The 23,491-nt window shown below is 35.0% G+C and overlaps 1 protein-coding gene across 1 annotated transcript; it reads right to left on the bottom strand.

The window, feature by feature from the left end:
* Positions 1 to 137: 137 nt before the first annotated feature.
* On the bottom strand, positions 138 to 18,334 carry LOC131149377 (uncharacterized). The gene is made up of 4 exons (XM_058099776.1): positions 18,235 to 18,334; positions 1,269 to 1,383; positions 675 to 818; positions 138 to 561 (listed from the first exon to the last, which is right to left on the bottom strand). Exons 2-4 carry the CDS (start codon positions 1,376 to 1,378, stop codon positions 471 to 473), a joined length of 345 nt encoding a protein of 114 aa, XP_057955759.1. The 5' UTR covers positions 1,379 to 1,383; positions 18,235 to 18,334; the 3' UTR covers positions 138 to 470.
* Positions 18,335 to 23,491: the final 5,157 nt, after the last annotated feature.

The raw sequence follows: 23,491 nt of genomic DNA, 5'->3' as shown, positions 1-23,491 counted from the left end.
GCTTGTTCAATGGGAAATATGCGAAACAGAGAAAGAGTGAAAGACAGGCCAAAAAAGAGCAAAATTAAATGGGTTACAAATTGACATCTTTACAGTTACTCCTACTTGGGCCTTTAAATGAGAGCATACCAGCAAGCTTCTAAAAGGGCTTATAATAACTTATAAGCGAGATCAAAACAACCCTGTTAACTGTTCACAACCCTAAACAGCCAATCGCAGCCTTGTTCAACAAGATTGAAAAGTAAGCTTGAAAATCGCTCATTTATGCAAATGGACGATCCTGAGTTAACAAGCTCTTCATGAACAGTTCAGTTTATTTGCAGCCCTTGGCAGAACTAGGGTGGGAAGGATGATGAGAAACAGGAGGCTTTTTGGGTTAAGATGCAAACTAATTCAAAACATCTTTTTTTCAGTCAAAGAAAAAAGCAAGTCAAACATGATCCCATGAATGAGAGCAGCCATGAATAGCTTTACTGAAACAAATATGAATTTCTGAAACTGCCCAAATAGGCAGCACCTCTGAAAACAGAATGAGCCCATAGAATGTCAGGATCGTGTTTGCTGCAATTTAATTAGTGGATAGAGTTAGATTCAACCCTCGTTGAGTTGAATGAGGACAAGTCCAATGCAAATGCTCCAATTTAACAAATAAATAGTCATTATGCTGTTCTAACCTGCCAGTATTTGAAGAATCTGTTGTAATGGCATAGAGATTTTCCATATTATTGTGTTTTTGAGATCCTGAATTCCTGATAAGCTTCAATGCAGAGCTGACAGCAGAGTTTAGCATGCTACCCATGTTTCCAACTGCATCAAACCTAAAATAAATAAATGAAAAAGAAAATGGGGGAAAAGAAGTTTTAGGCATAAACTTGAAATCTGAACTACCTGTCAGCATAGCATTTTTTAGCCAATTAAACAACACAATCTGCCAGCATCACAAGCCTTTATGTTTTCTTGTTCTTTCACTCAAAAAAGGATTACGATACTTCACTAGGTTTCATGTTTCATATTTAGCAACAGATGACACACTCCTCTTATTTTTTCCCCAAATAAACAAATTCCCAGCTTAATACAAGAGCAGTTAACTCCCTAGCTCGATGAGATTTAATATGCATAAAACCAGAACGTTCTTCCACTCCACTTCATGTTATTGCACGAAACAATACACACTCAAATGAACTTGCGCTGTAAACTTGACATGAACAAATGAAATAATTATTGCAAATCTACCTCTTGGGTAGTAGACAAATTTATGGATCTACAACCTATGTGTTTCTGCTGCCAAAAAAACCAGATTTGCCACCTCAGACCTGCCCTCCAAAAAGTAACTGACTATGAGGTTTGCACCTCCACTAGCAACCACAAGACCAGCCATATAACCTTCAGTATTAGCAGAAAACCAATTTCAACCGTTAGCCAATGGATAAAAGAAACTAAAGAAAAAAAGAAGCAATTAAAACTTAAAAACATGAAAATATTAGCCCTAGGCAATAGACTTAAATAATCCACAATACAAGATTTCCTATAATTTCATTCCAGAACAAATGGTGAGTATGCCCACCCTCATCAGAGTACACGTGTGGTGGTAGGCACGTGGGTGGGTGGATGGGGGTGTGTCCGTGTGTTGAGTGAGAGAGAGTCACAATGTCAGCCAAGTAGAATGGAGGTGAAGCAGTATCAGACCAATCATCATGATTGCATATTCATAGATTTTGTGTTGTATGTTCTAGTACAGAGCCCAGATCAACATTTACAAATGTCAGTGAATAATAGCATGCCAAATGCTCAAATAATTCAAATGGGACTCCTCAATATGCCAATCAACATTATCAACCCTCTTCCCATAAACATGAGATAATAGGTGGAGAATGAGAATCATGACAATGCACCAAGGAAATAAATTCAATCCAGTGTTCCTCGTTAAAAAAATAAATAAATAAAGAAATTTAAAAAAAATATATATAGTTCAGAATGGTTTCTCGTTGCATTTAAAATGTTTTTTTTAATTGCAGAGAAAGAAATCACAAAGATTTCTATGGAAAACATCGTTCCAGCATTTTAATATTAATTGCAGTAATGAATTCTGCCATCAAATTTCAATAGAAAATTGAGTGGAATTAGTTTGCTTCCATCAGATAGCCGAGTGCATCAAGATATCCATTTTTAAAGAGTACAATTCAAGAATCTTATTTCACATTTACCAGATGGCTATTATAATAGAATCACTGAAAAACCATAATAAGGAAATATAGAACTTCAGTAAAATAGATGTTGGTAACCCAAATTTCAGAAGCGCTTCAAAATATAGCCTTTTGCAGTTTGTCTATACAGTCTGATGCAGGACCAAGTTCTAAAAATTTGGACTCTCAATTCCAGTCTGTCTAAACGTATTGCGTAAGGTCCTCTTTGTAGGATTACAATGGTTGGACAAGCCTAAATAAACTAAAATTTTACAACAACAAAAAAACCAAGTCTTAATTCCCACTAGGTGAGGTCGGCTATATGAATCATATTTCATCAATTTATGCGATCATGGACCATTTCTTTTGACAGATTCAGGGATATTAAATCCTTACTCATTATCTCCTCCCAAGTTATTTTAGGTCTAGTCGTACCCCTTCTACTACCCCCCACAGTAACTAACTCACTCTTCCTCACTGGTGCACTATGTGACCTACGTTGCAAATGTCCAGACTATCTGAGTCGTCCCTCCCTTATCTTATCTCGGTAAGGATTCATATCATAGTGATCTCACAAATTTTACACTGGCTGTCAACTACCTAAAGCAACTCTCCTCCTTTGCCCGGGTTTGGGATCGTCTGTGTGTGAAAAAATTAGGACATTAAGTGCATCACAGACAGAGTTAAATAAACTAAAATCCTATTTCCTAAAAATAATACCCTAGAATCTTGCTTCCTAAACAATAATATCCTATAATGTTGAAGATATCGTACTAACTACAAATAAAATTACCCTAAATAAAACAAATGAAAATACAATAAAATTAGGAAATCAAAATAGATCTTGTTTGCATGTTGCATCATTATCCCTCAACTAGAAAAAATTTGGCCTCAAATTTTTAAAATCTAAAGGATGAAGAATCCATATTGTGACCATGCCTGAAGGAGGCTAGTGTAAAGTGCTGGCATCAAAATGAAATAAGATTTTTTGAGTGAACAGCCCGTGGAGGTACAACCATGGTTCGAAATCGCGGTCGCGAGTAACGTCGCGAAAAGGTCGCGGGTGTCGCGGGAGACGCGGGTGTTACGTAACGGGAAGCGGGCGTAACAGTCGTGAATTTTTTTCACGCATGCACAACCATGCCAAAATTAAAAAATAAGCATGAAATCCATTAATACATGATTTTTAATGAATTTTGAAGGCTTTCATTCAACCTACAAATGCTTTTTAATAGGCATTATGATTTTTATATTAATTTTAGTGCGCTGTTTATAAAAAAAAGCATATTTTTTTATAATTTACATTTCTTTAATGAGTAAAAAGATATAGAAATGTAAGAATCAATTAATTAAAGTCATAAAGTTACTAAAAATGAATCAATACTCAATAGACTTAATACTCAATATACACATTACACATACATGAATTTAAAAAGTGGTTAATATCAAATATCAATAAATAGTTGAAAATACATGAATACAATATTACAAATTTATAACATAACACATGTCACCACCAAAAAGAATGACGTGGATCTGTATCTTGAGATCGGGATGGGAAATTATCTCCCCATCCTTGTGGAAATACATAGTTAAATGAACCCAAGTTTGCGTCATTTTGTTGTTGCTCTTGAAAATGTACTGGTGATGAAAATTCTAATGAATAATGTCTATAAGTTGGGGCAGGGGCTGGCTCTGGGTAGTGTATAGAAGAAGACTCACTAGATCCTGAGATTCCTGATCCACTGGAATAAAAATGTGAGTCACAAGATGCATAATGTGGATATGCTAGATGAGATCCATATGATTGTGATGATGAACCATCTAAACCAAAGTCGCCAAAACTACGAACCACACCATATGAATCTTCAGTAGAATCGCTAGGGTCACCACGAGCACTCCTTCTCCTAGGTTGTGAAGATTAGTTCCCTGGAGGAATACCCAAGTCATAATTTTCAAATATGTCATGTAGTCCATAAGGATCAGAAGGATATATATCCCTTCCAAATGATGTCCCTGTATCATATCCACAATTATATTCTACACCGCCGCCTCCACCACCACCACTGCCACCCCCCCCCCAACCCCAGCTCCAGCACCACTATTACCATCATCATCACTTGGTGGGCTCAAACCAAGATTGTCATCACTTTGTATACGTTCAGGGCTTGAACTTGAATCATCATGCGCGTTTATTGGTAGTTGATCACCTCCTTCTATAGTACCACCAACTTCTTCATTCAACCAATTTGGATTGTCCTGACCGTCGAGTAGTGGTGTCTCTCTCTCCTCTAACCATTGACTTAAAGGATCATCTTCTTCGAAAATGTAGTCCAAATTGATAGGATTGAAACTCTCTTCAATTTCTCGTTGGCTTCTTCTCATTGTACGTCTTAACTTTAACCTCATGTTGTAATGTACGAAAACAAGTTTTTGTAGTCTCATGTACTTTAATCTATTTTTTATTTTCGTATGGATGAGGCTAAAGGTGCTCCAATTACGCTCACAGTTCGAAGCTGATGTAGTCTGGCTAAGAACTCTAATTGCTATTCTTTGGAGCTCAGGAGCACACAAGCCATAATGAATCCACCATTCAGCTGCATGAATAATTAAAAAGAGTTTTATGTTACTATAGCGTATATTTCAAAAGTCAAATTTGAACACAAAGAGTGAAAATAGAGTCATTCTCCATTATTTAGCTATATAGCCATATTTACTAGGATTTGTTTGTTTCATTGCCCTTTGAACCAACAGAATTCCAAAAGTCTCCTGCCTATCTCGATATAACAACAACTAAAAAAGGATGATTGTGAAATATAATTAATTAATTAGATGTATTAATAATTATTCTTGAAAGTATTACAGAATACTAGAACAATTCATTATTCAATTTAATGGAACCAATACTTACTTGATTAATAGCCCGAATTTGAGTATTTATATCGGGTACCAACTTGGTTATCACTTTTTTAACTCCATCCATGACTTCTCTAACAACTTAAGGAGAGGGTGGGGCACCATAAAGAAATTGTGGGTTCAAAAAATACCCTACAATTAAATTTAGAAACATATTAATCAATAGTTTTCTAATGCAACTATGCATAATTTAAAAGTTAAAATAATAAGAAATTGTATTTGATTTACACTTACCAGCAGCGTGCAAATCTTGGTGCAACTAAAAACTCCACCGGTTGTCAATAATTTTCCAATAGTCTTTGTAAAACCGACAATCTTTTTGAATGGCCAACTTCGCCCTATCAATTGCCTTGTATATGAAGCCTATGGTTGGTTTTTCATCACCATCAACCAATTTAAAAACTTTCACCAAGGATTCTTGCACTTTAATTATATTAGAGGTCTTTTGCCAAAACTCTTTGCCTGAGATAATTTTCTTTAAATCATATACTAGGCCTGATTTTGCCATTCCAAACCTTGAGTTTTTCCAAGCATCAGATGTAAACATTTCCCTTAATGCTTGTTTATGCCTAACAATAGTCTTCAAAGCAATGAAATTTGTGGCAAATCGAGTGATGGCAAGACGAAGTAACTCTCTATTATTTGTGAATTTCTTCATGAAATTCATTGTCCATGTGTGGTTGTAAATAAATGAGGTTATTGTTCTTGCATCTTCTAAGACCTTCTTCACGTTACTTTTCTTACCAATATTTTCAAGAATAAGGTCTATGCAATGAGCTGCACATGCTGTCCAATAAAGATTGGGCCTCTTCTGCATTAATAATTTTCCTCCTGCCTTCATTGCAGCTTCATTATCAGTCACTACTTGGACAACATTCTCCTCTCCAATTTCTTCAACCACCTCGTTCATTAATCTGAAATGAAATTATAGATTCAATAATTACTACTATTTAATTAAAAACATGCAAGTACATAATACTATTTGCATATACAATTAAAATTAAAAAATTACCTGAAATAATATTCAGCTGTTCTGCTTGGCACATCAGAGGCATCAACTGATTTATGAAATACGGTGCCTCTATCGCAATAAACTAAAAAGTTTATAATGTGTTTTCAAATTAGTCGTGACCAACCATCACACATAAGTGTTATACCTCTCTCCTTCCAAATTCCAGCAAAAGAAGCTATATAATTTTTCATTTCTTGATACTCTTGCTCCAAATAAATTTCAGATATCTCATAAGGTGATGGACCCTTCACCCCCTTTCCAACCTCTGCAGCAATATCAAGCATAGGCTGCATAAATGGAGAGTCAGCTATATTCGCTGGAATCCGATTATAAATTAGGAATTTTCTAACTGCTTTTCCTAATTTACTTCTTAAACCTTTCAATAACTTTGTGTTGATTTTTGGTTGTTTCGCACTCTTGCTTCTTTCTAAAATAGGATCCATTGCCTTTAGTCTAGCTTCAAGGGCATCAGGATTGATCCATTGTCGTCCACTATCTCCAGCTTCTCGACCACTATAAGATCGAGCTCCTGCTCTATTGAAACCACTGGTAGCACCACTGCCAGAGCCACCTCCCTCTTCATAAATATTACCCCTTCCAGTTGTTCTTACTCGAAATCTTTGTCTCTCTTCCCATTGTTGTTGTGATTGTATGCTTTCTTGTCGAGAAAATCTCATACTTTTTTCTTCCAACCCTTCTTGATCGCTCAAATTCTCAAAATCTCCTCTAATTTGGGCTTCTGCTTCTTCTTGCCTTTATTGTTTATCTCTTTTCTTCTCAGCATACTGTTGTAGATGTTTCATCATTTGTTCTCTTACTTGTGTGGTCACATTTGAGCATCCAGCTATTTGACCCTTTTTATGTGCCAAGTGTTGTTTCAAGCGTGTAATGCCCCCTTTGATTATCTTCCCACATAATTTACACATAATAACATGTCTATTACCGTCCACCACAGTACCAAAATGCCATCCAATATCCTCACTAGGTAAGTTTTCATTTCCTCTATCACGTGACATATTGATAGACTTAATTTGATGATCTCTACACAAAACATAAAGAAAATACAAAGTTACAACCTTTCTACAATGACAGGAATAATATAATTAGTAATTTAGTAAATATTAAATAATAAGTACTAAATAGTCCTAATTTTAAATACTTATTACGTAAAAATAAAGTATAATATTTGATTAAAAATAATAAGTAATGTTTATTATTTTTATATTTAAATAAACAAAATTATAAAATATTAGATATTTTATTACAAAAAAAATATATTCCTTTATCTTTAAAAAGATATTTTCATTATTTTTGATAGCTTGATTTTATTTTCATTTATAACTATAAGAAATTAACATTGTAATTTTAAAGGTGAAAAAGACTTTTGCTCTACTTTCATATACATCACAGCATCACAAATAGAGATCCATACATTACAAATTGACTATTTAATTTTTTAAGCATTTTCTCAGTATATGAATTAAAATTAAATCTTTCTACAAATTCCAGTAGTAATTAGTAAAAATCAGATTTATTAATGTATTAACTATTAGGTTAATTTTTTTTTTATTAAGTTATCAATTTTTACTTTATTTGATAACTAAAAACAAAAAAAAGATGTAAACATTTATTTTACCTAATTTTAAATTTAAGGTCAAAATGATGTTTTAAAACTTAAAAAATATTAATAAACAGGGTCACCCTACTCAAGAAATGGCAAGTAGATACACATGTAACATAAAATGGGTGACAGATGTTATTTAATTTTTTTTTTCTTTTATAATATGAATATTATTTAATATTTTTTCAATAGATGGGAGTGACTATGATATCTTCTTTATCAAAATGACCACTTGTCCTGCTGACATAATAGTATGTTAGCCAATTGGTGCCATGAATTAATTTTATTTCTATAAGTTTGGCAAATCCTAAGACTAAATATTAAAATAATTGTGCAGAGTATTCCTTGGAATTCTTTAAGAATGGTGAAAAATAGAGCTCAATTAAGCCTAGATAATATAAAATGCCATCACATGGATGTCTTGTGTACATACATTATTTTAATGCTTTGTTTACATGGTGAATGCAGTAGTGGATATTCAAATATTATTATAAAAAAGGCTTCAATTATTATTGGTAAATATTAATTATTTACTAACCTTAAAAAATATTAAATATATACTATTAATAATTGCTTGCTATGTCATGGAATTAATTTTCATAATTATCTTTCAAAAAATATAATACAATTAAAATATTTATATATTAAGAAAATTTTATTTTACATAATTATTAATGATTTCTAATTTTTTACTCTATTAAATTACTTTTTTTTTTTTAATTCAATTTAACAAACCTATTTTACAACAAAATCTAATTTTAAAAAAAAAAAAACATAATGATAAGTGTTGTGGGTGATGAGTGTTGAGTGTTGAGTGTTAGAGTGTCTCATATGCTGGGAGTCGAGTCAGACCGAGAGAGGGGAAGGATTTGAGGGAACTCAGAGGAGCCTCGAAGGAACGAAGGCTGCGAAGCACAAAGCAGCGATGACTCCAAGCTCCGAAGCTGAAATCAAGAGGCTAGCTGGTGGCAACTGCGACGACTGGCGGAGGAAGGTGCCGACGGGCTATCGGCGACTCGCAGGGGCGGCGGAGCTGCTGCAAACCTGTCGCCGGTGACTCGCCAAGCTGCTGCAACTGCAAGTCTGCAATTCCTGAGTCCTGGAAGGCTGCGAAGTGCGAAGATGAGTAGATCTGCTTGGTGTGCTCACTCTTAGGCTTCGAAGCCTTCTTATCGCTTCGACCAACAAATTTTCAAGGTCAGTTTTTAACTTTCCATTTTACCCTTTGAATGGCAGATGGGTGTAGGGACTGGGGAGAGGGGCAAAGCAGCGCTGCTGCCTACAGCAGAAAACCTTCAGCGAATCTACGACCTGTCGGCCATGTAACGGTCTATAACAGACCGTTACGACGTGTAACGTTGGGGTATCGGCCTTTACGTGCCGTTACATCTCCGTAACGGCCGTTACAGCCGTGAATTTTTTTCAAACCGCATTATCGGCCCATATCAGTTTCGGGGCCTCCGATTTCCGTTACATATCGGCCGTTATGCTACGTAACGGCTGTTATTTAAAACCATGGGTACAACTAACAAATTTATGGGGGATGATGAAATCAACTGGTTGCAAAATTTATGTGGGATGATGAAATCAACTGGTTGGAAATCAGGCTCCAATTTTGAGATGACGATGGTCAGGAATCTGGCTCTGATTTCGAGGCATCCACTATTTCCTGCATTGGTTCTTCGATCTCAATAGGAGCATCCTCAACTACCTCTTCTTTTTGGACTACCTCTTTTCTTAATGGGTAGAAAAGAAGTCATCTCTTCTTATTTGCAATGATTGGGAGAACAAAAAATAAAGGTGCAAAGCATTGAATCAATCTAGCATCAATCTTGTAAAATATAGAGGTAAAGGTAGCATCCTTTTCTTTAAAAATTTCTCTCCAGCTGGTTTAGCCTGGTCCGGTTCGGTCTAACTAGTCAAAGAACCAGCTCCATCCTGTTCTCTAAAATTCTCCTCCATAAATCAAAACTAAATGAGAGGAAGGGTTTTCTTTGTCATTCCACAAACTTGATAGTTGGAAGGACACCAAGCAACAAGATTGCATCACTAAATGGAATCAAAGACCAGTAAAAAGGGAAAATGTTCCCTGCAATGGCTAGATTCTTCATATGAGCTCTATCATCGATGGCTTTAAATAGCAGCTGCAACCATCACATTATGCCATTATATAACAATCTGTTGAGTTCCCAATACCATTGCAAACCACTAAATTGGTGGGAGGAAAACCGTAAGTCATTATGAATTACTATTATATAATGGCCCCTACAACCGCTACGGAACTATTATGGGGAAAAAAAGAGTATTTTTGTTTTTACTTCTTCTTTTTTTTCTTTTTTCCCTTTCATAAGTTATTCTCGACAAACTATGTAAAGAGGGGATGAAGAAGATTATATGATGATGATACAAAAATTATTTATTTTTTATTAACATTCACAAGAGATGCATTGATAAACTATTTGATATGAACAACATTTTTATAAAAAAACATATTTATTTTGATAATATTAGTGATTTGATATTTCTTTTCTATATTTTTCAACCTCAACCTTCTTTTCTTTCTAGTTTTGTCGTGTTCAAATTGTTAGTTTTTATTTATTTAATCATAAATTTTATAAATTTCTATATTATAATTTTAAAAATTAGGCTATACTTATACAACACAACCCCAATTTCTCGCGAATCCTTACTAGACTCAAAACTGAGACAAGAATAACAAAAGGGAAAGGAAAATAAATTAATAAAAGTTTATTACCATATCTGGTCATTCTCTTTCAACCTTGTACGAAACTGTATCAGATAGTCTTTCGTATCCCACTATTATGCTTGTTGTCTAAATGGAACCTCTACGAACGCTCCTTCTAACGAGCGTCCTTGGGCTTCCTTAGAGCTTCAACCTTCACACAATAATCTTTGGAATAGAAAGAAAAACTCAAAGAGAGAGAGGTTTAGAACAGAATAGACTTCTATTAATGTATCTTAATTTTTCCTCTCCGAACACAAAGGGTCGGAGCTCCCTTTATATAGGCAAGCAACTACAAATGGATAAGCACAAGTTGCTTTCTCAAAAGTAGATGCCAAACCGATGTCGACATAAAGAAAAAGTAAAAGCTACTTTAAATAAAAGCAAAAGGACAGCACATCAAATCCTGCTAACTCTTTTGACAAAATAACAAAATACTGATAACTTTTATTAAAGCAACTTTTGACTAAAACATAAGAATACAAATACAAAAGCAATTGATATGACCCGAAGAATTGTCCTTTCAACTAGACCTAGGATATGACATGGTTTTGGACAAATGTCTGATATGACCCTTCTGAGTAGTCCGCTCAGTCTGACCTAGGATATGATGACACCTGGACGATCATCTGAATCATATATCGGGAAAAGATCTCATCCTTCTTCAGAGATCTTTCAAAGCTCTAATGATTTCTTCATCGTGATCTTCTCTTACTAATTCTACAAGTATAATCTGTAGATCACTCTTTATGGCCTGGGTTGAAGGAAGATGATGCTCCCAATTTTTAATTTGATTTATTATTCTTTTTTCTCCAATTGCAAATTCTACTAAATTTGCTTCTTCAAATTTCTGAAGGAACTTTCCTTCAATAGCAATCAAAGTTTCATGATCTGTGAAGAACATACAATCCAAAGTCATCCTTACTTCAAGAAGATAAATTCCCCACAAATTATGAACCAATTCATAGAACTTCCTATGTTTCTGAAAATCCTCCCAATCTGGTTCTTCTTCATGAAATTATAAAACTGCTCCATCGTTCCAATCTTCTGGAAAAAGATTCCAAAACAAAACTCTTCTTAATTTCAGCTCAATTGGTTCAATGTATCCAATCCACCACAACTGTCCTGGATTAGCGAAATTTAACACATCTTACCATTGATGGCAAGAAATCAAAAGTTTGTCCTGTTTTGCTGAATCCAAAAAACTAGACTTCTCCTAATCTTAAGGCCTTTTGTACTGTAATTAACAATTCAGGGTTTATATTTCTAGGAATGTGTAATTTCGGAACACACAAACCACTCCTCATCCAAAACTGTTTTAATTCTAGATACTCCGAAATACTCATTATCGCTCTAGTAGTGAAGTTGTATTTTTTAAGCTGGATATCCATTTCAACTTTAAGTTTGATTTGTTGATGAATGAGTTCCGTTGTACTTTCCCTGTTTACAGTCCTGAAGTTTTCTGAAATAATGGCTTTCAAATTCTTCCAATATTTCGACTACTTCTTTTAGGCAAACTGAAAAAGATATATTTGCTGGAATCACTGGATTATTAACTATCCTTTCTAGCAAGTTTCTCTTTTCCTTTATGATTTCTAGAGTCCTTCTCAGAAAGTCTTCGATAACCAAATCAACTTCGACTGTTTCTCTATCCTTACTGGATCCTAAAACATTCTTGTTGATAGCAACTGAGTCATTTTTCTATATGCTTTCTCCCATTAACCTCCTGGTTCTAGGATTCTGGACACACTGGGTGTTGTAATGTCCATACTGGCTGCAAATGAACACTGAATATGACTCTTGTCATTGGAATTTTCATCTTTCCTAGATGAGCTTCCTTTCTTCATCTGTCTTTGTTCCAGAACTAGAACTGAACGTTCTCTCTTTTGAGAAACGTTTCTTCTTTCTTTGCTACTTCCTTCTCCCTTTCTGGAGTTGAAAGTTATCTGTCTTTGTTTGTTAACAAATCTGGCAACTGGGCAATCTGCCACCTTATGCCTTTCTTGAAAAATTGGACATTTGTAATGGCTGCTACTGCTACTGCTACTGCTACTACTTGCCATTAGATCTGCAAGAATTCAAATATCTGGTTAGAGTATCAGCAATAATATTATTTATTCCTCTAATATGTTTTACATTAAAGGAGTAATATTGTAACTCATTTCTTCATCTAACCAATCTTGTTTGAATGCATCGTTTTAACTTAATTCTAATAAAGTGTTTTACATAGGAACTATCTGTTCTAACGATGAATTGTTTACCCAAGAAAAGTTCATTAGTCCTAATTCCTTTAAGGACTGCCAACACCTCCTTTTCATGAACTAGATAATTAAGTTCTACTCCATTAAAACATCCACTCCAATATCTGCTGAGGTGTTCTGTTTTATCTATCTTTTTAAAACACATCCCCATGCTATATTTGAAGCATCGTTTTCCGGAATTACATCTAACTCTGTACCGTCTGGATATTCTAACTTTGGCAAATTTTGAGCTTCTTTCTTTAAGACTTTTACTACTTCAACATCCTCTAAAGTCCAATTCCAAGGATTCTTTACTGAAACTTTTTCTGAATTGGTGTTGCCTTTTCCGCCAAATTTTTAATAAATTTTCTAATGTAATTCAATACTCCTAGAAAGCATTGACACTGTCTTCTATCTTTGAATTCATTAGGAAATTCACATAACCTTTCTGCTATATGTGGCTAAAGTTCCTCTTCACTTCCTCGAAGTTTTAAACCTAAAAATTCAATCTGAGGTTGCATCCATACGGTTTTTCTTTCTGAAAGAACCATTCCTTCTTTTATGAACACTTGTGCCACTTGCCTCAAATGTTCTAAATGGTTCTTAGTATTTTTACTAAATACCAAAACATCATTAATGTATACTGCAACAAATCCAGTCATTCCTTCAAAAGCCTTATCCATCCTTCTCTGGAAAATTCCTAGGGCATTCTTCAATCCAAATGACATAATTAGCCATTCAAAAAGCCTAATCGGCGTAGTGAAGGATGTAAGAGTTACTGTTTTTTCTGACCTTTATCTGCCAATATCCTTATTTGAGATCGAATTTAGAATAAACTGAGGGTTTCTCCCTTCTTATTATATTTTTGAGAGACTCCTAATTAGGTAAATTATACTCATCATCTCTTGTTTCCTTATTCAAATCTCTATAATCAATTACCATCCTGGCTTTCCCACGTACTTGTTTGGCATGATTTGTTACCATAAATGCAGCACTCATGTGCTCACTTTTATTGTGTTTAATGAGTCCCAAATTTAATAATTCTAGAATTTGTTTCTCAAATTCCCTTATCATTTCATTTGGATAACTAATCCCTTTACTTCTGATAATTGTATCGGGATTTTTTAGCACAATATCTGCTTCTGGCATGGCTTTCTGCCATAATGCATGCAGATTCTCCGACTAGTTTTCTAAAAGCATCTTCTTGATTTCTTCAAGATTACTTTCTCCTTCTGACTAATTTACCTTTAGGATACTTCCTGATACCAGTTCCTTCCGATTATCAAGTTTCTCCTGATAATCAGATCTTCCTTCCTCGACTATCATATAATTCTTTATAATAGTACCTGAAGACTATGGAATGAAATGGTTATCTAAGATTATTCCTTATGAAAATATCATAAATGGTTGATATTTCCTAAGGAATTTACTTCCCAAAAGAAAATCATCTAGTAATTCTATAATTAAGCAAAGAATTTGCTCATCATAATCTTTGCCATTCATCCTTATCTTCACATTTTTGGCAATTTCTCCTATCTGAAGTAATGTACTATTACCAATTATAACCTGAAGATTTTCTGATTCCCAAGTTACTTCTAGAAATCTGATTCGCGTACAAGACCATGTTCATCCAGTATCAATAAGAGTTGTACATTCTATCTTATTGATAGAAATGTTTACCAGTGTTGCCCATTCTTCGATTTTGGCACTTAAAATTGATGTTCCCATATATGTCATATGAGATTGGTCTTCTTCTTCATCTACGTAGATAGGGATTCTTATGGTTCTCTGATCAACTATCCTTCTACTACTTGAAAGTCTTAATTCATATGGTCCAGATCCTTCTGACCTAGTTTCTGAATTAATATCTTCCTCTTTAGATACACTCACTCTACTAGGAGTATAATCACTGGTCCTGTTATAATTAATCTATTTGCCTCTTGTTGTACTGACTCTGGGAAAAGATTTTTCAATCTCTCTTTTGTTCTTGGGGTTATCCAAATCTGTGGCCAACTTAGTGCTCTTAGATTTATGACTTCTGGTTGTAATCCTCTGACTGAGTCGGTTTGATTTGTTTTGAAGAGTTGAGTAAATCTACTAACTCCCCTTCTGAGGGCTGGTTTCCCCGTGTTATAAAATTTCAAAAATAATCTGGCAATGAGTCTAATGCATCTTCTATCTGAGCTACATTTTAACATATTCTGTCAGTCTCTCATATTAACTCTAATTTGTAGAGTTTTTTCCACACTTTTATCCTCAAGGTCAACATGTAAATCTGGTATTACTTTTATCTAGGCTGCTCCTGAATGTAAGTTAGCCTTTACTCCCCCTAGTAAGGACCTACCAAAATTACCGATACTTCTGTCCATAACTGCAATAAGGATAAGGAGATCTTGTCCTTTTCTTACTAATGGATCTATCCCAACTTGGATAATTCCATAGTGGACATATCTTGCTTTCTTATCCATTGCTCTCTGAACTTCCTGTGTGGTGAGTAATGGAACTATAAATGTTCCTGCATCCGTACTGGACACTTCCGCTGTTACCTCTATCTCGATTACCTTTACTATCTCTTTGTAAGGTATCCATGAGGTTTGATATGCTTCAGCCCAACTGGCTCGAGGCATCCTCCATTCCTGACAATCCCTACTTTCTGAAGGAATTTCAGTTTCTGCAGCTTGCACTAGATCTTCCTCTTCTCCTGCTAGAGAAACTAGTTCTGGTGCTTTGTCTACTGCTCTCATCATAGCTAGTTTCAACTGACTTAGCTTAAGATGATAAGGAGATTCATCTTCAGAATCTTTTTCTTCATTTCTAGATTCAAAGTATTCTGAGAAAATAGAATAAATGCTTTCATCATCTAAGTCTATCTCCTCTCCCCAAATTGGTTCATAAAGAAGTTCTGAAGAGTTCTCCATCAAGATACTCTTGAGGCTACCTTTCTTCTTCTCAGCTTCTGGACAATTATTAGCTTTATGGCCCTTCTTGCCACAAACCAACAACAGTCACAATTCTCCAGAGATTTTCCTTGCAGACACTTAGGATATCGTCCATATTTCTTCTTGAACAATTCTTTGACATCTTCTCTAACCCTACTAGGTCTAAGATATCTTTTCTCTAGGTTTTTCTGCCCTTTTTTAGAGATCTTTCTTTTTCCAAATTTCTTCCAAGTCTTTCCTTTGACTTTGGATGATTTAATCTTCTTATGGCAAACTCCTCCGGCGCAACCAGTTTCTACTCATTCTGAGTATCTAGTTGGTCTCTAGTTACAACCATATCTCCCTGCTACCCCACTTGTCTTGAGACAACAATCTGGATTCATATAAGTTATGTTTCTTACATCTTGAAACATATGCCGCTGCATACAGTAAAGCCTTATCATTTGTCTTACAGTTTCTGCTCTAACTCCAAGAGTATCTGATACTTTCGTATCTCTCTCAAGTTTCTGCTTAATAGCCTGTTTTACCACCTCTGGCCAACTACCGGGTAATTTATTAATGAAAACTTCTTTCGCGTATGGTTGATCTTGTGGTCGGAGCTTATAATACCAATATTGAAATTCACAAAGAAACCCTTCAAAGTAACACATATCACAGATCTGAATCTTAGTGAGAGTTATTCTGGCCTTTTCAACTAGCTCGTCACCTCTATCAACTAGTGAATATCCTACAAACTCCTGTTTGAGGAAATCTGCAATGATAGCAATTACTTCATCTGGAGTTTTGATGGTGTTTAAGATAATGGTACTCACATCTGAGTTACTTTGAAGTATTTCCCAAAAATCTCCAGCATTTCCTCTTAGTGTGGCTACTACAAATTTATATGCTTGCTCCACTGACCAAGATTCGATTCCTCTGCTAAGGATATGATATCTAATATCCATAGCCCAATCATCAATTGCAACTGCGAGATCCTTTTCGCAATTGAGCCTAAGGATTGTTCCATTCTGGGGTACTCCCTCTGAAACACTTTTTCTTGGCCTGAATTCCTCTTGAATTCTGCCTGGATAATTTAAAATAGACTCCTGTTGTTTTGCCATGGTATGGAGCATTTCTTTGAAAGATAACTTCTTTTGTTCCCACGGTTGTGGTTCCATTCTTAGGGGCTCCCATACTGGCTTTACATCCCAAGATGAAACTTCTGGAAAGCTCACTTGCCCTGTTTCCTGATAATTTGATGGTCCTGCTCTTGCAGATCCACCCCTTGCAGATCCCTTACTGGTTCTTGCAAGAATTTTTTCAGCACTAGCTAGTTTCTTAGCCTTGAGACCTTCTACCTCATTAAGCCTTTTATTGATTCTCTTTTGAATTTATGAGACTTCATTCTCTGTTCATTTTTCACGATGTAGAAGTTTATCCAACTCATCCTGAGCATTCTGGATATCTTCTCTTATGTTTGACAAAACTTTTATTTCATCAATGTCTCTGAGAGCACTCTGAACCTCCTATTCCTGTGCATCTTCATAGTCTTTAGCAACATATCTTCCTGATATACTGCTTCTGACTTGAGACGATTGAGGCTCTTCTCCCCTACTGAGAGATTGAATTTTGTCCTTATAACTTTTCATTATTTCTCTAACTTTATTCGCGATGGACTGATTTTCCTTCATTTTTGAAGATTAATGAGATCTTGGCCGTCTGATTCTAATCCTAGAATCCTATGGAGTTGTTCTAACTACCACTCACACTGCCAAATTCTAGATTGATAAAGACTAATCTGTCTCTCAATCTCTATTAGTTGTGATTCTAGACCTTTCTTAACTCTTTTAGGTCTATCACAATATGATCTAATTCAAAGTTGGCTTTAGAAGAAGACAGTTTGAAATATTTTTCTCTCCAAATCTCTTCTATTAAGTTCTCATAAAATCTTATATTAGATCTTATTGAAGCCTTCTGATAAAAAAGAGACCCTTGTTCTCTGTCTCTTCTGCTGATCATAAGACCATATTTCTCCTCCTAAGAAACACTGATATTAGGACACAGGCTCTGATACCAATTTCTCACGAAGCTCTAACGAAGCCCAAGGAAGCTCGTTAGAAGGAGCGTTCGTAGAGATTCCATTTAGACACCAAGCATAATAGTGGGATACGAAAGACTACCTAAAACAGCTTCGTGCAGAGTTGAAAGAGAATGACCAAGATAAGGTAATAAACTTTTATTAATTAATTTTCCTTTCCCCTTTGTTATTCTTGTCTCAGTTTTGAGTCCAATAGGGATTCGCGAGAAATTGTTCTAAATTTTTAAAATTTTTGTTACTTGAACAAATAAAAGAACTTGTTTAATTTATTGTATTATATGTTCATCTTATGTGCCTAATAGATTAAATCGGTATATAATGTATTTCGTTTTATTAGTTAATTTATATATATATTTTCCTGTCGATAGCAAAGCTGTATAAATGGCTGCTAACTTGTCGCAGAGCAAGCGAAAAATAATCTTAATCAACAAGGCAGCAGTGTACAACCATGATGAATCACCAATGACATGCAGAGTTGTAGCCTGGTCTACCCTGATGCTCACCAAGTCGCAGGCGCCAGTGTGAATTAAGCTGGCTCCAAAAAGCCCATGAAGTAAGGTTGATGGTTACAAAACTGCTGTGAGTTGACGACGACAAGCTGTTGCAATTTGCTGGCTAAGACAGTCTTCGACCTGCAGAGTCTTTACAAGAAACGGCAAGGTCCACAATGGAGGTAGGCAACAATGAACTTCTGTTAAGAAACAATGAAGGTTTCGATTGCTTCAAGGCTTTGATGCCTTTGGTTCACTTATGGCTGGAGGCGTCTGGGGCCACACAATTTTTTTTTTTGTTTTAATCTGGAAATGAAAAAGGGTGGAACAAGTGTCGTCCCTAATGAGATGGTGGTGGACGTGGAGCTCATGCAAGGCAATTTGAGTCAAAATCACAAAACCAAACAATTGAGTTAAAATTCGTAGCCTCGTTGGATCAGAGTCTGCTCTAATACCACTAGATGAAGGACCAAAGTCCAACAACTTTCAATTCTCAATACCAATCTGTCTAAACCTATTTTAAAGGGCCTCTTTATAGGCTTACAATGCTTGGGAGATGAGCAAACTAATTTAAGAAACTCAAATAAACTGAAAAACTAGTTTCTTAAATAATACCCTAGAAAATCATGCTTCCTAAATAATAATATTCTAGAATCTTGAAGATATGACCCTAATAAAATTAACCTAACCAAAACAAACAAAAATACGATAGAAGTTAAGAAATTGAAATAGATCTTGTTTGTAGGCTGCATCAGAGTCAGCCAAATATGTAAATAACAGGTTGGGATAACCTGACCTGAGTGTTGTAGAGGATCAGTCAAAACAACAGCATGCACAGAGTCAAGATGCAAAAGCATAGGTTAAATAATGTAATAAAGTACCTTTAAGTCTTCAACTGAATATTTTCATGGTTTTTTATCTGTTCTCTTTTAACCAAATGGTATATCAATCACAGAAACAGGCAACATATGAACTAACTAAAGTCCATCTGCCACAGTTACTCATGAATGTACAAAACTACAAATAGAAATTCCGCACCCTCACCTGAAAACTACATCTTGCTGACCATTTTATTTGACATGAAAATCATTTCCAGGTGAAGAGCATTCCCACTACAGACCCCTTTTAAAATGGTTTGCTTGAGGAAAATAGAAAAATACTTCACCATTCATCAAACTATTTTTCTACACTATAAAGTATAAACTATTCAATTTGTCAGTCTTAAAAGAAATTATTTCCTTTGAGAAAATGAATCAGATGTTTTCAGAAACTTTGTCCAGTATAAGGAGGAGCAGGTTAATCAATCAACATGCTTCCATTTGTAATCAATTTCTTTGCCTGCCACTGCCATCTAACAATAGTCATCAAAGAGTTTCAACTTACAATGCAAATACCGAAATCAAGCAATTGACCGTGGAAGACAACACTTACAAGAAGTCAAGAACAGTACCACAACAATGCTGATGAATCCAATTCCAAAAAGATATAGCAGCACCAGTCCACTGGATTCAAAAATCCCCACCAATCAAATTCAATGCAATGACATGCACCTGATTCTTGCCTTCAAGAATGAACTCCGGCACTTCCTTTGCTGCAAATTAAACAGCTTTTTAAGGTTTGATATACTTTGTTGTCCCACAACCTGACAGCTTAAGCTTTTTAACAACAAAGTCATAATCTGACATGGTATCAGAGCCATAGTTGCCAGAGGCACCTGAGTTCTAGTCCTATTTGTTTCTCTCTCCACATGCAATCAGGCTGCAAGTGTGGAAGCGTATTAAAGCTTGATATACATTGTTGGCCCACAGCCTAATGGCTTCACCTTTTAGGTAAAGTCATAATCTTACACACCTCTCGTACCTATATGCAGCAAAGTGGCAGAGGTCCCAAAGAAAATAAAAAATAAATAAACACATGCATATGCACTGTAACTTAAGGAAACAAAAAACATTGAACATAGAATCAGTCACATAAATAACCAAATGATAAAATAAATCATATAAATAACCAAATAAACTAAAGAAGAAATACAGGTCTAAATCCTAGATCAAATTACCGACACTATAAATGATTTGATACGCATCTAAATTATGCAGGACAGAACTTAGAAAGAGAGGAGGTGGAGATTTCAAAGTCACAATAACAATGAGTCATAGAAAATAAGGGCCAAGCACAACCACTTGTCTATTATTACTGAGACACAATTATTTCAATATACAGTAATACAACACAAGACATAAGAATAATAACAACTCTGCAAAAAAAAATTCAAGATAGCTTCACGAATAATTTTGAATAAGCACATAGCTACTCCATGCAATTAATTGCCATCAGAAGGCTTCACATTTCTAACAAATCAAACAGTGTCTACTTTGGACTTCTCTAAAGGAAGTGATGCAGGATTCATACAGGACGTAATCCGGACTTCCCAGGAAGTCACACAACAGGACTGATAATTTGTCCTCAACCAATTAGCACTAGGAGACAGATACGCACCATCATGTGCACCCACATTAGGTTTTACAAGCCAACAAGCTAGTGCCAGCAGTAGTCTTAGAAAGTGCAATACGAACATATTGCTCATCAAAAGGGGATTCTCCATCTGGCAGTTACATTTGGATAGGCTTTTGGATTCCTAACACCCCCCCACAATTGCTCGTCTTTTCTAGTAATTAAAAAGCTTATAATAGTAAAATTAACAATACAGTTATTCTTTAAATTAAAAAATATAATTTTTTAGGAGCAGTGGAGCGCCCATAGTGCATGCCCACAGCTAGTTATATACTTCCACCAAAAGGAAAATGAAAGAAATTTAAAAGAAAAACAAAAGGGAAAAACGACAGACAAAATCTCAACTAGGGTCTAATTCTAAATGATGCAAACAGCTTCAGGTATACACTGAAGCCCTTTTCACAGGGAAAAGCCTAAAAACCTATGAAAGGACAAATACATGGAATTATTTATAGAAAAAGAAACTTTATTAGAACAGCAAGGAGAAAAAATAACAAAGGAGACAAAGGGTCCTCAAACAGAAAGAAGAAAATAATAAAAGACAATCAGCTCAAAAGCCACCTAATCACAGTTGACATCCTCAAAGCAGCAGTCCTTGAAACAACCCACATCAAAAGACCAAAGAGATGCCAAATACTGCATCCAGTTCCAAATTAAACCTAAAACAGCAGTCTGTTCCAACTAAATTCCCCATAAAACAGCAAAAAGAGCACACCTCCCAACATCCTTGCCCTTCCTAAAACCAACAAAAGAAATACTCAAAAGCTCCTCTAGCAACTTCACTTACGCCCAAACTTCAACATGAACTCCAGATAATCTTCTCCAGACTCCAAGCAAATGAACAGTTAAGAAACAATGTGGAACATATTCTGAAATATGCCCACACAAAAATACCCACATATAGAGATAAAGCTATAGAAGGCCTCCAACTTTACAGAAATTGTTGTTGTTAACTCTATTAAAGGCAACCAGCCAAACAAAAACCTTTATCTTAGAAGGGAATTAAGCATACCATGTGCACTGATGCAGACGAAAAGATCTAATAAGGCAATTGCAGAAATTAAAGTTTTTAACTTATACAACAATATTTTTCCGGTCAGATATTTATTTAATATTTATAAATGAATAATAATATAATATATTGTCAGGGAAAAAAAAGTAAAACTCATTATTCTAATTTTAATCATTAAAACCAAATCAAGTTCACCAAACTTAAGGCAATGGTAATATAAAAAATGTATCCTCCATAAAATATCATACGAAAAATAATGGGCACATGTGCCAAAAGTACCATTTAACATAACTTTGTTCCTGTTTTATTTTAATGGAAGTACAATTTTTTTGCGCAAAGCACTCACAAATTGTTTGTCCTGTGCACACACATACATATAACCATGAGTTAGCTTTGGTTGAGTTTTATTTGGTTTAATTCCGAACCATACGGATAGTAGCTTCTAGCTGTGAATAAAACTGAAGAATATATATAATTTGCAGATTAGCCTTGGTTGAAACTCAAATTAGTTTAGTAGCTTCTGGTTGTGAATAAAGCTGAAGAATCTGTAGCTTCCAGTCATGAATAAAGTTGAACACACGCATGCCATGAGAATTTGGCTATACACCCAAAATTGTATGCTTTAAAATTTTTTTAATGCATTGTATTGTGTGCAGTTTCTATTAGTTGTAGGGTGTGACTTAGAAAAGTGTCTATGTGAATTAAGTTTTAAAAAAACGCAACGTGTACTTCGCCTATGTTACACAATTTCTTTATACACAGCCAGTCCCAAGCCCAAACAAAGGAGTAGGATTGTGTTAGGTACCTAACAGTCAGTGTAAAACTTTGTCAAATCTTATTATCATGAATTCAAATCCACCTAGGTCAAGGGAATAAACTGGGTCAGTGTAAAAGGGAGAGGGTTAATAAGTTAACACAAGAAACTAAAGATAAGATTCGAAACTTGGAATATAGGGATTCTTACAGGAAAAAGTATGGAAATAGTGGAAATAATGATTAGAAGAAAAATTAACTTAATCTGCCTTCAAGAGACAAAATGGGTAGAAGAGAAAACTAGAGAAATTAAAAAATCAAGATTTAAACTTTGGAACACTGGCAAAGAGAAACATGAAAACGGGGTGGGTATTATTGTAGATAAAGACCTAAATATAATTTTAGTAGATTTTCAAAAAAGAATAAGGGAGAGGGAACAATAAAATCAGGATAAGCTTTAGCCCGGGAGATAGTGAATGTCATTAGTGGCATATGCTCCCAAAAATAGGCTGCTACAGAAATATGAAAAGACAATTTTTGAGAAGATATGATGAATTTTACAAGGAACCACTGTCCTGAAAAGATATTCATAGAGGGTGATTTAAATGATCTCATTGGCAAGGAATATAGGATAGAGAGGATCATGGAGGTCATGAATATGGCGATAAAATGAGGTTATGATACAAATCTTTAGATTTTGCCATGTCTTACGATTTTGGGTTGATATTGAATACTTTTCTTTTATAAAGAGATAAGAACACTTAATAACTTTCAAGAGTGTTATAATAAAAGTCAAATAGATTTCTTCTTACTAAGACCAAGGAACGTCCGATCTTGGCAAGATTTTAATGTTATTCCGGTGAATTTTGGCTACACAACAGAGAGTCTAGTACTAGAATCTACATATTCCAAATGGAAGAGAAGGGTAGTATAAATTAAAACACAAGCGTACTAGATGGTGGTGAACTTGAATGAGATAATATAGGTAAAATT

Source organism: Malania oleifera, chromosome 2, assembly GCF_029873635.1.
Source record: "Malania oleifera isolate guangnan ecotype guangnan chromosome 2, ASM2987363v1, whole genome shotgun sequence".
Classification (NCBI taxonomy): Eukaryota; Viridiplantae; Streptophyta; class Magnoliopsida; order Santalales; family Ximeniaceae; genus Malania; species Malania oleifera.
This window is presented reverse-complemented; position numbering and strand designations above follow the sequence as displayed.

Coding starts and splice junctions, on each gene's coding strand:
- LOC131149377 (XM_058099776.1), bottom strand. CDS start 1,378: ATGGCTGGTCTTGTGGTTGCTAGTGGAGGTGCAAACCTCATAGTCAGT. Junction 819..1,268: donor TTGGCAGCAGAAACACATAG/GTTGTAGATCCA, acceptor TATTTATTTTAG/GTTTGATGCAGTTGGAAACA. Junction 562..674: donor GATTCTTCAAATACTGGCAG/GTTAGAACAGCA, acceptor ATTAAATTGCAG/CAAACACGATCCTGACATTC.